At 34.2% G+C, this 14,882-nt stretch overlaps 1 protein-coding gene across 1 annotated transcript in view; it reads left to right on the forward strand.

Moving 5' to 3' along the window:
• The first annotated feature begins 8,535 nt into the window (after nt 1–8,535).
• LOC148868965 (ABC transporter G family member 31-like) overlaps nt 8,536–14,882 on the forward strand; it is a 72,014-nt gene continuing 65,667 nt past the window's right edge. The window contains exons 1-5 of the mRNA XM_088967692.1: nt 8,536–8,970; nt 9,357–9,477; nt 9,577–9,665; nt 12,304–12,388; nt 14,346–14,508. Of these exons, the coding sequence (XP_088823818.1) occupies nt 8,639–8,970; nt 9,357–9,477; nt 9,577–9,665; nt 12,304–12,388; nt 14,346–14,508 (790 nt within the window). The 5' untranslated portion in view covers nt 8,536–8,638. The remainder of the gene's footprint in view (nt 8,971–9,356; nt 9,478–9,576; nt 9,666–12,303; nt 12,389–14,345; nt 14,509–14,882) is intronic.

The following is a 14,882-nucleotide window of genomic DNA, read 5'->3' on the forward strand; positions in this document are numbered from 1 at the left end:
ATCGATACAACCCGAGTTTGTGGATTTTCACTAATGGTCAATCGGTTTCGAGTGACAAACTACGGGGCTTGACCAGATCGATTTGGTTGGTTAAACAACCTGCCACTAAACTGAACCAATCATTAAACACTCCTAATTTCAACTAAATAAAAAATAAAAATACATTTATAAATAATTTTTGAAATAATATTTATAAGTTAATTTAATATTAATAAAATATTAAGTATTTATTGAATTTAATATTGTTACTTAAATTCTTAAAATATTAATTATTTATTGAATTTAATATTCCCTAAAATTATAGAAGTACTATTATTACATAATTCATTATTTATTTTCTAAAATATTAAATTATTATTAGTATGAATATTATGAATTCTGTTATAATTATTTTTCTACTTTTAAGATTTTTTTTAATTTATTACATAATTTAATTATTTTAACTATATAAATTTTTTCATGTTAAATATTTTTTTATTTAAATATTTATATAATACGTAAAATATTTTAAAATATTCATTATTTGAATTTTATTTATTTTAATGTTATTACATAATATTAAACATTTTGTTATATTATTTATCTACTTTTAATGTTTTTAATTTAAGATATTTAGTTATTGAAAATTTAAAATAATGTTTTATTGTTTAATATTAGATTTTTATTATTTGAATAACATTTAAATTGAATAATTCATAAAATTATAATTTATATTGTTGCTACATAATTTAATGATGAATTTTGTAAAAATATTGAATTGTTAATGATTTCAATATTAGTAAATCTACTAATTCTTTGTGTTTTGAATAAATATTTTAAATTTAGTATATAATTTTGTTATAATATTTAAATAGTTCTGAATTTTTTTTAATTGAAACTTTGTTTATATATATATATATATATATATATATATATATATATATATATATATATATATATATATATAAAGTGGGGGAGACTATAAATAGGAATTAGAGATAGTTTAGGAGAGAATCTCTCTACTAATTAGAGATAATTTAAGTGATAAATAGGTGTTAGAGATAATTTATGAGATAAATAGGAATTAAAGACAATTTAGGAGAAAGTGGTGCCACTTGGATAATCATTAGAAAAGCAAATCCCTCTTTCTTTATGGTTGTTAGAAATAGATAAGCATATGTGATTTCTTTATTGGTTTAATGGATAATAATGTGGGATTAAAAAAATAAAAAATTCAATAAAACGGAAAATTAGGAAGGGGGTTTGAAGTGAGGAGAGGGCTGCTGACATGGCAGGACCAATTTTAAATATATATATATATATATATATATATATATATATATATATATATATATATATATATTAAAAACACAAAAAATAATTTTGTATTTTTACAAAATATATCACAAAATTACGTGCTAACAATTTAAAATTTCTCTTATTTTTTGAAACAAAATATATCACAATATTAAAATAAGGAAGTCTAGAAATTTTCTCCTTTATTTGAATTTTCTACTTTTTTAATTCCATGCCATTTTGAAACAACCAATGAGGTACTTTCCCAATAACCTAAATATTCTCTTCTCCTAAAATTTCTTCTAAACTACCTCCCTCACTTTCTCCAAAATTATCTCTAGTTCCTATTTATCTTCTGAATTATCTATAATTCCTATTTATTTTTTAAATTATCTCTAATTCCTATTTATCTCCAAAATTTTCTCTAATTTAATAGAGAGTTTATCTCCTAAATTATCTCTAATTCCTATTTACCCACTCCCCTAATTTTTATCTATATCTATATAAATAAAGTTTGGATTAAAAAATTTAGAATTATTTAAATATTCTAACAAAATTATAATAACTCTAAAATATTTATTAAAAACACAAAAAAAATAATTTTATATTTTTACGAAATATATCACAAAATTATGTACTAACAGTTTAAATTATGTTTTTTCATATCCTAAATTTAAATGTTTTTCAAATATTTAGTAATATATAATATCTTTAAATTAATAAAATTCAAATAACAACAAATTTTAAATATTTTATAGATTATTTCTATTTTTAAATAACTAAATATTTATCATAACTAGATTTTAAATTGTTAAAATAACAAAATTTTGTAATAATTTTTAAAAATTTCTTCAAAGTAGAAAATAATTATAAAATAATATTGAAATTAAAAATATTTTAATATATTACAAAATTGATAATGAAATTATGTAATAATAGTATAAGTTATGATTTTTTGGATAATTAAGTTCAATAAATAATTAAAATTTTAAAATTTAAATATTTTACATATTGTTTAAGTATTTAAATAACTAAATATTTTAAATATCAAAATATTTAACATAACTATATTTTAAATAGTTCAAACAAATAAATTATGTAATAAATTTCAGAAATTTCGAAAAGTAGAAAAATAATTATAACATGATATTGAAGTTAATAATAATTTAATATTTTTACATAATATTGTAAATAACTAATTTCATTTATATCAAGTAATAATTCGAGAAAATAACTTTCAAAAAAATTAATATGTATTAGTAATAATTCTAAACTCTTAATCTGTACTTATTATATAATTATATATAATAAAATTAATATTTATTGTATTTCGGTAATTATTTATTGTTTTTTGTGGTAAATGTATTTTTAATGATTATGTATAAACTTATTTTGTTTTGTTGTTTATTAAAACTTTCAATAATTATTAGAGATTAAACTACTATTATTGAAATTTTTAAATTTAATTTGTTGTACTTTTTGTATTTATTGTATTTTTGTTATAACTTATTGATTAATATTTATTAGAGATTAAAATATTATTTGAGATTATACTATTTATTGATTAACCTAATATATTTTTATTACTTATTATAGTTTTGTAATTATTATAATTGTTGTATTATTTTCATTATCAATATATTTTCAATAATTGTGTATTTTCACTATAAATTTTCAATAATGATTGGAGATTAGACTATTGTTATTTATTAGAGATGAGGCTATTAATTTAGCTGAAATTATGAGTGTTTATGACTTAGTTCGGTTTGGTCATAGGCTATTTGGGCAACCAAATTGACTTGGTCAGGTTGGGAAGTTGGTTAGCTGAATCGATTGACCATTTGTGAAAATTGACCCACTCAAGTTGTAACGGTTTGGGTCAATTTTTTGGTTTGGCCATTCCATTCAAAATATTTTAACTTAAAAAATAAATTTAATTTTAGAAATTACTATGCAATTATTAAAAAATAGATTTATGATATAAAACATTTTAGACTAAAAAATATGGGAAATTTTCCACTTTTCCATATTAAAAATTGTATTTAAAATATAAAATATTAATATATATATCCATGGTTAGGTCGCTCGATTCTGGTTAGTTTACAAATGGCCAAAATGAAACTGATCCAACTTGGTTGAATTGGGAAATTTTTTAACCAAAGCTAACCTAAAATACTAGAAAACCAACCAACTCGGGTTGAGTTGATTTGGTTGGTCGGCTTCATCGGTTTGATGAATAAACCTAATTGAAATTAATTATATTGTATTTTCACTATTAAGGTCATTTAATAGAACACACCTTATAGTTTTACATATTTACTTAAACCTACCTTATAGTTTTCATTTTACTAAAATATTCCATATATTTTACAATTTATTTACTTAATCAACCTTTCATTAAGGAGTGTTTGTTTTGCCATTAGGCCCATGATTTTTTATTCCAAAGTTACCCATAATACTTTTTTGTACATAAAATAAAATTGACAAAATATGGCCAATAGAGTCATTGCCCTTGTCTTATTAAGGGCAAAAATGGTATTTTTATTTCAATTTTTTTATCAAATTTATTTAAATGAATATTAAGGTCAACACTGCCATCTAATGGAAGATTGATTAAATCCATTGCAACTTTTAAGTGTTGTTTTAGTAAAATGCTAACTATAGGGTAGAATTTAGTAAATCCATAAAATTATAAGGGTATTTTAATAAATGATCATTTTCTATTATTTAGCTTTTGCTTAATAAATCCTATGCGTCGTAGGGGTCCTTGCTAGTAGTAAAACAAGACAGGGGAGAAACAATGAACAAGAGAAGAAAAAAAATAACATAGAAAAGTAGGACAACGTACAAGAGAGAAAATAACAACTCAAACTAAAAAAAGCAAGCTATCCTAGAAGAAAGAAAAGAGAGAAAAACAATAGAGAAACAAACTACAGTGGCACTAAAATAACACGGCTATAGCCTATAGGCACTATCCTTCAGACCTTCAAGAGCAACGTGTTCAACTAACCACAAAGAAATCACCTCACTAAAACAGAAAACAAAAAGACGACCTTCACCCACTACAATAGGTACGGTCTCGCTTGGCATCACTTTGTGGGAGTGTTCCTCGCATTCTTGATGTTCCCCCGGAACAGGAACATGTTTGGCATCTCATTTTAAGTGGGAACGGGTTCTTTTGGAGTGGGAATGGCACATTCCAAGTTTGCTTTTTTGGATTGACCAAGACGCTACTCCGGAGATCAAATCATCCCCCCCACAAAATTGCCCCCTAGAACGTTCCATAGCACATCCCCGCCATGTATTGAAAACATCTTCTGATGATAATAACAGAAATGATGATGTGATCATCAGGAAATGTTCCCTATACACGGCAGGGATGTGTCGTGGGATGTTGTGGAGGGCAATTTGTGGGGGGGAGGGGCTGATTTGAACTCGTTACTCCGTTACTCCGCAGGAATGAGAAACTTGGGAACACGCAGTTCCCACATTGTCTTTTTAAATTTGCGAACACATGTGCTAGTTTCCTACGTGTTGGATGGGGCAAATTTACAATTTTAGCAGATTCGGACATAAGAAAGCCCTAGTCAAAATTGAGTGGGGTTTCTTCCTTCTTCCTACAAGTCTCTCGCAGAGCTTCGACCAATTCACCTAGGTTTTTCTTGCAATCTTCCTTAGGTTTCTCCACCGCACAAGTAAGAGCCCATTACTTATTGTGATCATTTCTTGCAATCGTTTCTTCATGTTTAAATAAAGTTCATGTTATTCTAAGTATTCATTTGTTCCTATAGTCATACACCAGCTTTGTGTGTTCTTAGTGATTTGAAACTGTGTTAGTCTAAGTTAAAACCCCATCACCATTGATTTTTTTTTTTCATTTCATTAAAAACCTACTAGAAAGAAAAAAATAACCATCAAATGATAGACAATGGAAGACAATATTTATGTGTGATCCTCTTTTATTACTTTTATGTTTGAGGACTTGAACAATGCTTTGTGATGCTACTTGAAATCGCCAAACTCCCCAATGTAGGACAATTCAAACAAACAAGCTAATGAGGTTGGTCCACCGAACTATAAGAAGATTAGAAGATCAGAGTACTTGAGGTGATGGGTCTGGGCTGGCACTCCGATGCTTAAGTTAGTGAAAAGAGTATTTGATAGTAGAGAACGACTTGAGAGAGTAAGAGAGAGTAGGTTGCACTTATCACCTGACTTGGAACCGATAGGCACCACTTTGGATAAGGACAACCTACCACGTAGGTTGGTAGGTCAATACCTTGAAGTTAGTTAGCTACTCAAGTCTTTGGCTGCCTTGGTCAAGGAGGTCAAGATGGCCTCCTAGGTCATTGGCTTGTTCTCCTGAGGTGATATATGCTACTCTATCATGGAGCGGCCTACTAGTCAATCTCAGGTTGGGATGTTAGCTAGTTGGGTCGATCTAGGCCGTCCTGACTCCACTTGACATGCCCCATGTGGCACTGAAGTGTCATCAAATGGTTCGGATTCGCCTCGTGTTTCTTCGTGATTGGTCGGCCAAATTACCCTCCATCACTTTGTATGTGTATGGATTTGAAAAACTAATCTTAAGATTCAATAGCGTATCCAAACATTGTTTCAGTTTCTTTATAATAGAAGCTTGCTCTCTTAAGGCTCAGTTTGGAAAGGGTATAAATGCAAATATGTATAGTACAAGTACATAAAAAATAATACAAAATATAAGGTTTTGCACTCTACATATTTGCATTTATACTCCTTTCAAACTGAGCCTAAGGAACAAATTGCCAAACATTATTGTTATTCCCTAGTAGACTTGTTCATGGGTCAGGTAGCCCGATGGGTCGACTCAACCTGGCCCAATCTAAGTCAGGCTTGGACAAGATTTCAAGCCCGTGGGCTCGAGCTTGGGCCTAAAATATTGGACCCAAATTTTTTTTTCGAGCCGGGCTTGGGCTTTCTCAAAAAAAGCCCGACTTAAGCTCGAGCCCAACTTGATAATGCATTATATTAATAAAAATATATTTTATATAATAAAAAAGCATATATATAATATTTTCTTCTCTTTTTTCAAGTAATAATGAGACTTCATTATTCTTTTAGGTTTTGAGGTCTTTTATTATAAATAAAACACCTTCTAGTTGAATTAAAAAGGAAAAATCTTTTTCTTTTCAAGTTTCTAGTCGGGCTTGGGCTCGGGCCCGGGCTTCAGGCTTTATAGTCAGGCTGGGCTCAGGCTCAAGACCTAGGCCCAATGGTCGGGCTAGGCTTGGGCTCGGGCCTAAACATTTTTTGTTAATGTAAAGGCAAAGCCCGACCCTACCGATCAACAGGTCTATTCCCTAGGAACTAGAAATTCCATTCTTGTTATGGAACATGAATTTATCGAGGAACAATGCCAAATAGACCTAAAGTGATTGCAAGGATGATGATATAGTGGTGGTGGTGGTGGTGAGACCGGATCGGATCTGCTCCTCACACCTGATGCCTCACTAGTGCCTCACACGCACATCCTACCATGCATAGGGAACACCTCCCTTACTTATTAGTGAATATTCACGAGAGATGTTCCCAATGCATGGTGGATGTGCCTGTCAAGTGCCCATCTGCGAGGAGCAGATCTTGTCACGGTGGTGGTGATATAAGGTGTTGATATGATTCATTGGATCTCCTACATATTGCACCCCACATGTGCTGAGTTCGGATCTAGTCGTCACACAATGCTCCGTACACTAACCTCACAACATGTCCCAGTAGGGGGGTCAATTGGATGGATTTGGTCCAATCTGATCTAGTCCAATGTGAATCCATTATAAATGGACCAAGTCCAATTCAATCCAATGAATGTTTTGGACCAATTTGGACCAGTCATGTCTAGACCGTGCAATCTATTCAATTTCGTTTTGATTTAGATTGGCTTCATCCCAAACCACGTCCATTGACACATATATTCTTATCTTATATCAATGGACCACATATTGGCTTAATCCAATCCAATCCAATCCTATATAAATTTGTTATGGACGAACCAGGTCCAGTCCAATCTAATAAATATTTTGGATCAGATTGGCCCTATCCAATATGTCTTGTTGGTCTATCCAATCCGTCCAAATTGATTTTGGACTGGACGGGGTTGAATCCAAAACCAGTCTATCTATTGATACCCTTATGTTAGGGGTGATCATTTCAGCCCGGCCCACACAAGCCTAGTCCACAAATTTTAGGGCTGGGCTTGGGCTTAATACTCAAGCCTGGCCCAGGCCCAACCCGGCCCGCATATATTTAAATTTACACATTTTGTGTATAATGTATACATATGTATACATTTTATTTTACATTATATTATATATTTTATATACAAATATTATAACATGATATGTATAGTAATATTGTATATAATATTTTATATTATATAATGTATAAAATAAGTTTATATGCATGTTATGTCATTTAATATAAAATATTATAGATATATAATATTTTATTTATGATTGATATTTGCCCAAAATCAGACTCGGCCCGACCCATACCCATATAGATCTGAGATATGATTTATGTTTTAGGCCCAAAACCCCAAACAGAGCCGGGACCAGGCCTAAAGTATAACCCTTATCATAAATGCAAATTCCAGACCAGGCCCAGCCATCACCCCTACTTCCCAGCCACACGCGAGAACATTTCCTGTCGTAATATTTATTATTCAGAGATGATCCTAATCCTAACGGTGAAATATCACTGTGAGGTCGATGTAAAACGCACTGACTGGCAAATCCTAATTCCACGCGTTCCCGACATCAGTGCACCTTTTTTTTTGAGTTAAGACAGTACCAACACAGGGTCCCAACACCGGGACAACCAGCCATTGCAGTCGTGCATTGGGAATATTTCTTTCTTCTTCATTATGAAATATTCCCGATGCATGGATGCAATGCTGTTGGGAGCCGGACACCTTTCACCACGAATGTTATCTGGGGATCCAATCCGGATTCGTCTCATCCTCGATAGCTACAGGTGCTCAATGACAACCAAGGTCATTTCACTAAAAAACGCAGGGGAATTACGTAATTTTCTTTTTCTTCAAAATTCGCGGTATAATCGCTACTCTGTCGGGGAGTTTGTTAAACAAAGCGACGACGCTAATGATCGGTGTTTCGTCTTCGACAAGTGTTACAGGACAATTAAGGTCATTTTACGTGAAAGTGCGGGGGGATTCCGTAATTTTATTTTTTCTTCAAATTCGCGGTCAGCGAGCTACTTTGTTGGAGAGCGGAGTCTATTAACAAAACCTGCTCTCTTGTTTTCCGAATCATAGAGTTTTACCGAGACAGGGAGAGATCTCAGAGTCGGGACTCGGGACAGAGGTCTCATGGCGGCCTACTCTAATGGAAGTGAATACTTCGAGATCGAATTAGAAGCCAGAAACGACTCATTTGTTCGGCCTTCGAACGATGAATCGCTTGCCAAAGACGAAGAGGAACTTATCTGGGCCGCGATCGCGAGATTGCCATCTCGGAAAAGAACGAATGTCGCCATCTTAAAGCGATCTGCTTCCGAATCTGATAAAGGAGAACGGGCGCAGACGATCGACGTCAGAAAACTCGATCGTCTCGGTCGTCAACTCGTCCTCCACAGGGCTTTTGCGACAGAAGAGCAAGATAATTACAAGCTCTTGTCGGCCGTTAAAGAACGTCTCGATAGGTATCGTACCTGGTGCAGATGTTTGATTATATCGCATCTGTGTTTTCTCTCGGATCTCATTTTCTTCTTTCGCCATCAACTATTAACCGTTGATGACGTCTCTATTTTTTCATTGGATTTCCGTGGTAAAACTCCAGATCGCTAATGAGATTATTAATGCAACAGATAAACAGTCTTCATTCGTCTACACGTTTTCGTTTGTCTTTAATTTATCGAAAATTTGAATTATACGTACCTTTTCTCTTCTCTTTGGACGTGAAGCTTTTCTTTTCTGAATTCTGAGAACTAGAGAGATCTAGAGTGAACCAACCGGCCTGAACCGATTAGCTTCTGATTCAATCCATTTCATAAATCTAACATTTTCTGTACTTAATTCTGAGAGACAGGGTAGGATTGGAGGTCCCTAAAGTCGAAGTGAGGTTCGAGAATCTGCACATTTCGGCCGACGTGAAAACTGGAACAAGGGCGTTGCCTACTCTGCTGAATTACTCACGTGACGCATTCGAGGTATGTATCGTGGCGCACTTACATTCCTTTCTTCTTTTAATCAAACTTTGTTTTCTGTTAATTCTCAGTAACGAGACACAGATTTTCTCTGCTTTGCAGAAAGTTCTTACTAGTTTGAGGATATCTCGTCCCAAAAGACACAAACTGAACATCCTAGATAACGTCAGTGGTTTTGTGAAGCCAGGAAGGTAAATAAATCCCACCTTTGGAGTTCCTACTTCCTCTTCCAACTTCACTTTTTTTTCGACCATTACCATGCATGTTGACGTCCCCAGATTTATATACACGTGGCAAACACGCCACCAAAGTCGCATGTAGCATGTTCGCTGTCCACGTGTCAAGCAATGATTGCTTCAGTTGCACGTGGCGTGGTGTATTCCTATTTCCTACCAAGGGAGACTGAGGCATGATTTGGTCCCACAGTTTGTTAGGATGCCTCAACACCCACCACCTCCGACGGGTTGCGGTGAAACGGTTATTGACTTGTTTCACGCTGAAAGGCACAGGGCCTTTGTGGCGGTTCAGTGTGAAAACGCACTAGCAAGAGAAAGGAGAACCAACTGAGCGGTGGCTCAGCTCAGTTGGTGCCTTAGTTGGATTGTTCCACGGGAGATGCGCATTTAGTCTGTTACCACCTATTTCGAAGGAGAGTGATTAGCATGTTACTGAGATTGGATTCAGTCCACGCACAACCGTGTTCACACCATCCTCAAAGCCACTTGTATTCGTGTATTGAGAATTTCTTCATACTTGTGGCTGTGAGAATGAATACTGAATCCGAATTCTATATTGCTGTGCTATTCCCAACAAGAGAAGAAAGGAGAGAGACAAGCAGTGCGTGGAAAAAGGAAAATAAAATGATATTGTTATTTGCATGGTCGTTTGGTTGTGAAGCCAAAGGCTATATACATGTAGGGTACATGTAGGGTGTGGTCATTTCTAACCCGCTAAGAAATTTCTGAAGTTGAGCATAGGTTTTGTTAACGTGTTATTCTATATATATAATTATAATATACATTATATAAAGTATAACATAAAGTTATTACATATATTATATATTTAATATAAAATATTAAAAATAAATAAAAGAGAAGAGATTAGCCGAATGCAATGATTATTTAACTAATGATAACAACTCATGGCAGACATACACGGAGTATGGATCAATTAATTGAACTTGTTGGCTGTGTTATGGGCAGTGGCAGAGCCATGAATTTTCTTTCGGAGGGCTAATTTAAACAAGAAAATGATCAGATAGGGAGTAAATGAGTTAGGGTTTGAAGAGAGGTCGAACAGAAAAGGTTTGGGTCTATTGTAGATTATTTTATAAGAAAAAATAAATAAGATTTTTTAATTTTAAGGCTTGGAGGAGTGTTACACAATGATCCTAAACATTTTAGTGGGACTTTTTATGGTCTTTTTTTTTTTATGGTGGGGAGGGGGGCTGGGGACCCCACCGATATACTTTGCTCCCCCCCCCCCCCTCCCTTGTTTATGACAATGCAGCCAATAATAATGACACACTTATTGAGTTGTGTTGTGAGTCATATAAAATTTAGGTTACATTTGGCATTCTTTATTTTATTTTAAGGACGTCTTTTTTATAATTAAAAACTCAGTGTTCATTAGTTCATAGGGTCAAACATTGAGTGTTCTTCAGATTTGCCATGCATGCAAAGTGAAAGATTGAGACTCCGGACCAGGTAGGCATACATGGAGTAAGTACTTAAAAAAAATTTTGACACCTATCCCTTAAAATACTCTCAATCTATCATCAAAAAGAGCCCGAATCTGCTTCTCACACCAACCTTACAATATTTCTCAGCCTCACACAGGGAACATCTTCCATATTTTGTATTGTTATTTATGGGAGATGTTCCCAATACATGGTGGGATGGGACTGTAAGGTGCATTATATGGGGAGCAAATCCCAATTCCCTTAAAAAAGATAAAAAATATCTTTTGATACAGTTGTTAGTAGGGGCGCAGTTAGGGGGGACCAGAGGAGCCGTGGCCCCCTTATGGTCCAAAAATTCTCACTTTTATACAGTATTCTATGTAAATTAATTCCCCCCTACCCCATTCTCCACTCTAGTTATTGGTCCCCTTATAGGTCCATCCATATTTATCCCCCTCCCCTTCAAATCAATTTTAGGTTTTGGCCCCTCAAAAAATTTCTTTGTCTCCATCCTTAATTGTCAGAATATTTATCAAAGTGCTCATGTATTTGTAATGCTGGAGATGTGAACCCATTCACACCCGAGTCCGGATCTCCTGCCCACCACAACTCTGTTCACGTTTATCTCAGCCATACATGGATAACATCTCATCTTCTGCATGGTATTATGCAGGTGGAGATGTTCCCAATTTACGGGGATAGTGTATCGTGGGTAGGTATGGACAAAATTCTCATGGGCAAGAGATCTGGAGTCTTCACACCCACGTCTAACTATTTGATCAAAAGAAAATAAGAGCAACTACTGTTTTACCCCACTCACATGATAACATGGCATTCCCAAAAACTTCTCAACAGTGTAGGCTGTTTTTCCCCCAACAGCCAGAGTGGTGGCTTTGGAACATATACGTTTTATAACTGAGATGGATTGTCAATATTGGTTATAGAGTCCGTAGTACAGCCTTGACATTCCGTTAATCAAGACACGTAATCAAAGGATCGTTTTTTTTTACGTGAATACTTTGGGTGGAGCTTACACTTCTTGCGACTGCCAGCAAAACAGACTCCCGATCTTCTACTCTCTTACTGTGCTTTATAATTGGTCAGTCGCAAGACATTCTCGAATATTAATGGTGATCATGTCTATGTAGGATGACACTGCTTTTGGGGCCTCCTGGTTCAGGGAAAACTACATTGCTTTTAGCTCTTGCTGGGAAACTCGATCCCAGGTTAAAGGTTAGTACACTTCTTCACTATCTTGTCACATGCATGAAATTTGTGTTTGTGATAAGTCCTGTTTCTAGGCTCAACTCTTGCCTCATGGTTCTCTAGCTCCAACTCTGCGTGTAAAATGGGACAATAATGTTAGGGCAGCTGAATCAAAACTCGATCCGTTGCACGGAGAATTATCTTGACATTTCAATTCGGTTACTATGCCGAGTTTACCCCAATTGACTTATTTCCCGGCTCTCTCTCTCTTCTCATTAATTAATTATTGACCGAAATATTAATGTTAGTGCTTCAAGTGGGAGTTCACATCTGCGCCCCACAATGCCACAGCACATCCCCACCTTATAGTGAGAATATCTCCCAGTAATGTCTCATTTCGGAAGATATTCCCAATACAAGGTGGGAATGTACTGTAGGGCATTATGGGGCGCCCCTTTGTGAGGCACATATGTGAACTCTTCAATTGGTACTTGTTTATAATTTGGATTAAGCAAACGCAATGGCAGTGTGGGATGTGGAACTAGAGGTTGTGGGGACAGATGGATTGTTATCATTGGTTTCACAGCCCGCTACAGTTACTGAATTTCAGCTAATCCGATCTCACTTACTCCACATTATTAGTTTCTTATGTCTTGTTTATTCCGCTAACGCCATCCGGGTTGAATTTGATAAATAACCATCTGATTAATTACCACTTTTATTATACAGATTTTTTCATTACAAGTTTTATCATGGTCGAACCCTGCATGCATAATGCATTAAATCAACTGACCCTTTGAAATCTTGTGGAAGCTGAGCGAGTCTCAGTTTTCTGGTTGTGAAAAGCTAGGTAGAACAGGATCACATTGAAAATGGGAGCAGAGGCAGATGAATTCAAACTTCAAAGTTAAAATGAAACCGTTTCATCCTCCCTTGTGACTTTTCAACAAAACTCAATAGATTGGTTATTTTTTTAACTAGGTGTTCTTTTTTTACATGTTTAATCAAATAATTGAAACTTTTGATATTTGTTCATGCTATTTTATTTGTTTATTATTTATATATAATAAGAAATAATAAAAAATTAGATGTGAATTTTAAACCTAGTCCACCTCACCCTCAAATGCATAAAGGACTTTGCATTTTTATGTGAAAGGAGGGTTTGAATTCTTAAAATCCAACTCTGATGGGTTTTGGTGAAGATACAGGTTGGGAGGTATAGGAAGGCATATAGAGTCTAGAATTTACAAAACCATCCCTACTCCAACCTATTTTGATTTACACATGCTATCAGTTATTAATAGGGGCATATAGGGGTAAGGCAACGATTTTAAAAAATTAAATAGGCCACAGGACGTCACATGTTAATGGTTTTTAACATTTTAATAACTATTTAGTAGGGTCAGCGCACAAGGTATACTAAGTGTATTTGTAAAAGTCAGGGTATGCTTAAATCTTTTACCCATTGATTCGAATACAAGAATAATTTTTTCAGTTACAAGAAAAAAGATGATCACAATTTGATTTCAACTTTCAATTCTCCTTAGCTTTAGAAAGAAACTTTTATGATTTGGTTGAAAATGATGCATTTTATGAATAGGTACTTTTTGATCTTTCTCCTATTAAGCATTAAATGAAAATATAAAATAACATTTTTACCATGGCTTATTTTTCAACTACCGAACATAAAGGTACTTTCTGTCCATTTGTAAATAAACACTAAATGAAAATGTAAAATAACATATTTGCCATTTCCTCTTTTCCAATTCTAACTTGGGGGCATTTCACATCTAATGAAAACGCTAGAAATAAGGATATATAGATACAAGAGTCCTACTGGTTACCTCTAGAAGTAACTTCGGGGTATTTCCACTTTTCCAACTCTAGAAGTAAGGATATATAGATAGTATAGATAGTCCCTACTAAGTACAAGAGTCCTCAACTTGTTAATATTGACTCAACTCCTCTCTGGTTTTATCCCCAGAAAAGTGGCAGCGTTACATATAACGGATATGAACTAGATGAGTTTTGTGTGCAAAGAACTGCTGCGTACATTAGCCAAACAGATAATCATATTGCAGAGCTAACTGTTCGGGAAGCTTTAGATTTTGCTGCGAGATGTCAAGGTGCAAGTCAAGGCTATGCAGGTTTGTTTAATCCCTCCCATTATTATCTATTGTACAAGTTGATATGGTAATTTGCTTCCAAAAGGCATTCTCTGTCTTTGCACTTAAATGCATACAATTTTACGACTTCTCTTTGTTGTGCTGAAGCCGCGTCCGTATCTAGTCCTGACAAGCCATTGCAGCCGGTGTACTAGGAACATCTTCCTTCATTGTTAGATGTACCCGATGTACGGCCGCAATTGCCTGTTAGGACCAGATCCGAATTCGCTGAAGCCTTGCACTTTTGTCCTAGAATTTTACTTGTATCATCTATTTCTCTGGCAATGTGAATATTTTTTTTAGTTGCAATTCTGATGCATGCGGTTTGAATAATATTAGATGCTTGTTATTATTTA

This window comes from Nelumbo lutea, chromosome 2, assembly GCF_056320005.1.
Source record: "Nelumbo lutea isolate HS-2025 chromosome 2, American lotus-T2T, whole genome shotgun sequence".
NCBI classification, from domain to species: domain Eukaryota; kingdom Viridiplantae; phylum Streptophyta; class Magnoliopsida; order Proteales; family Nelumbonaceae; genus Nelumbo; species Nelumbo lutea.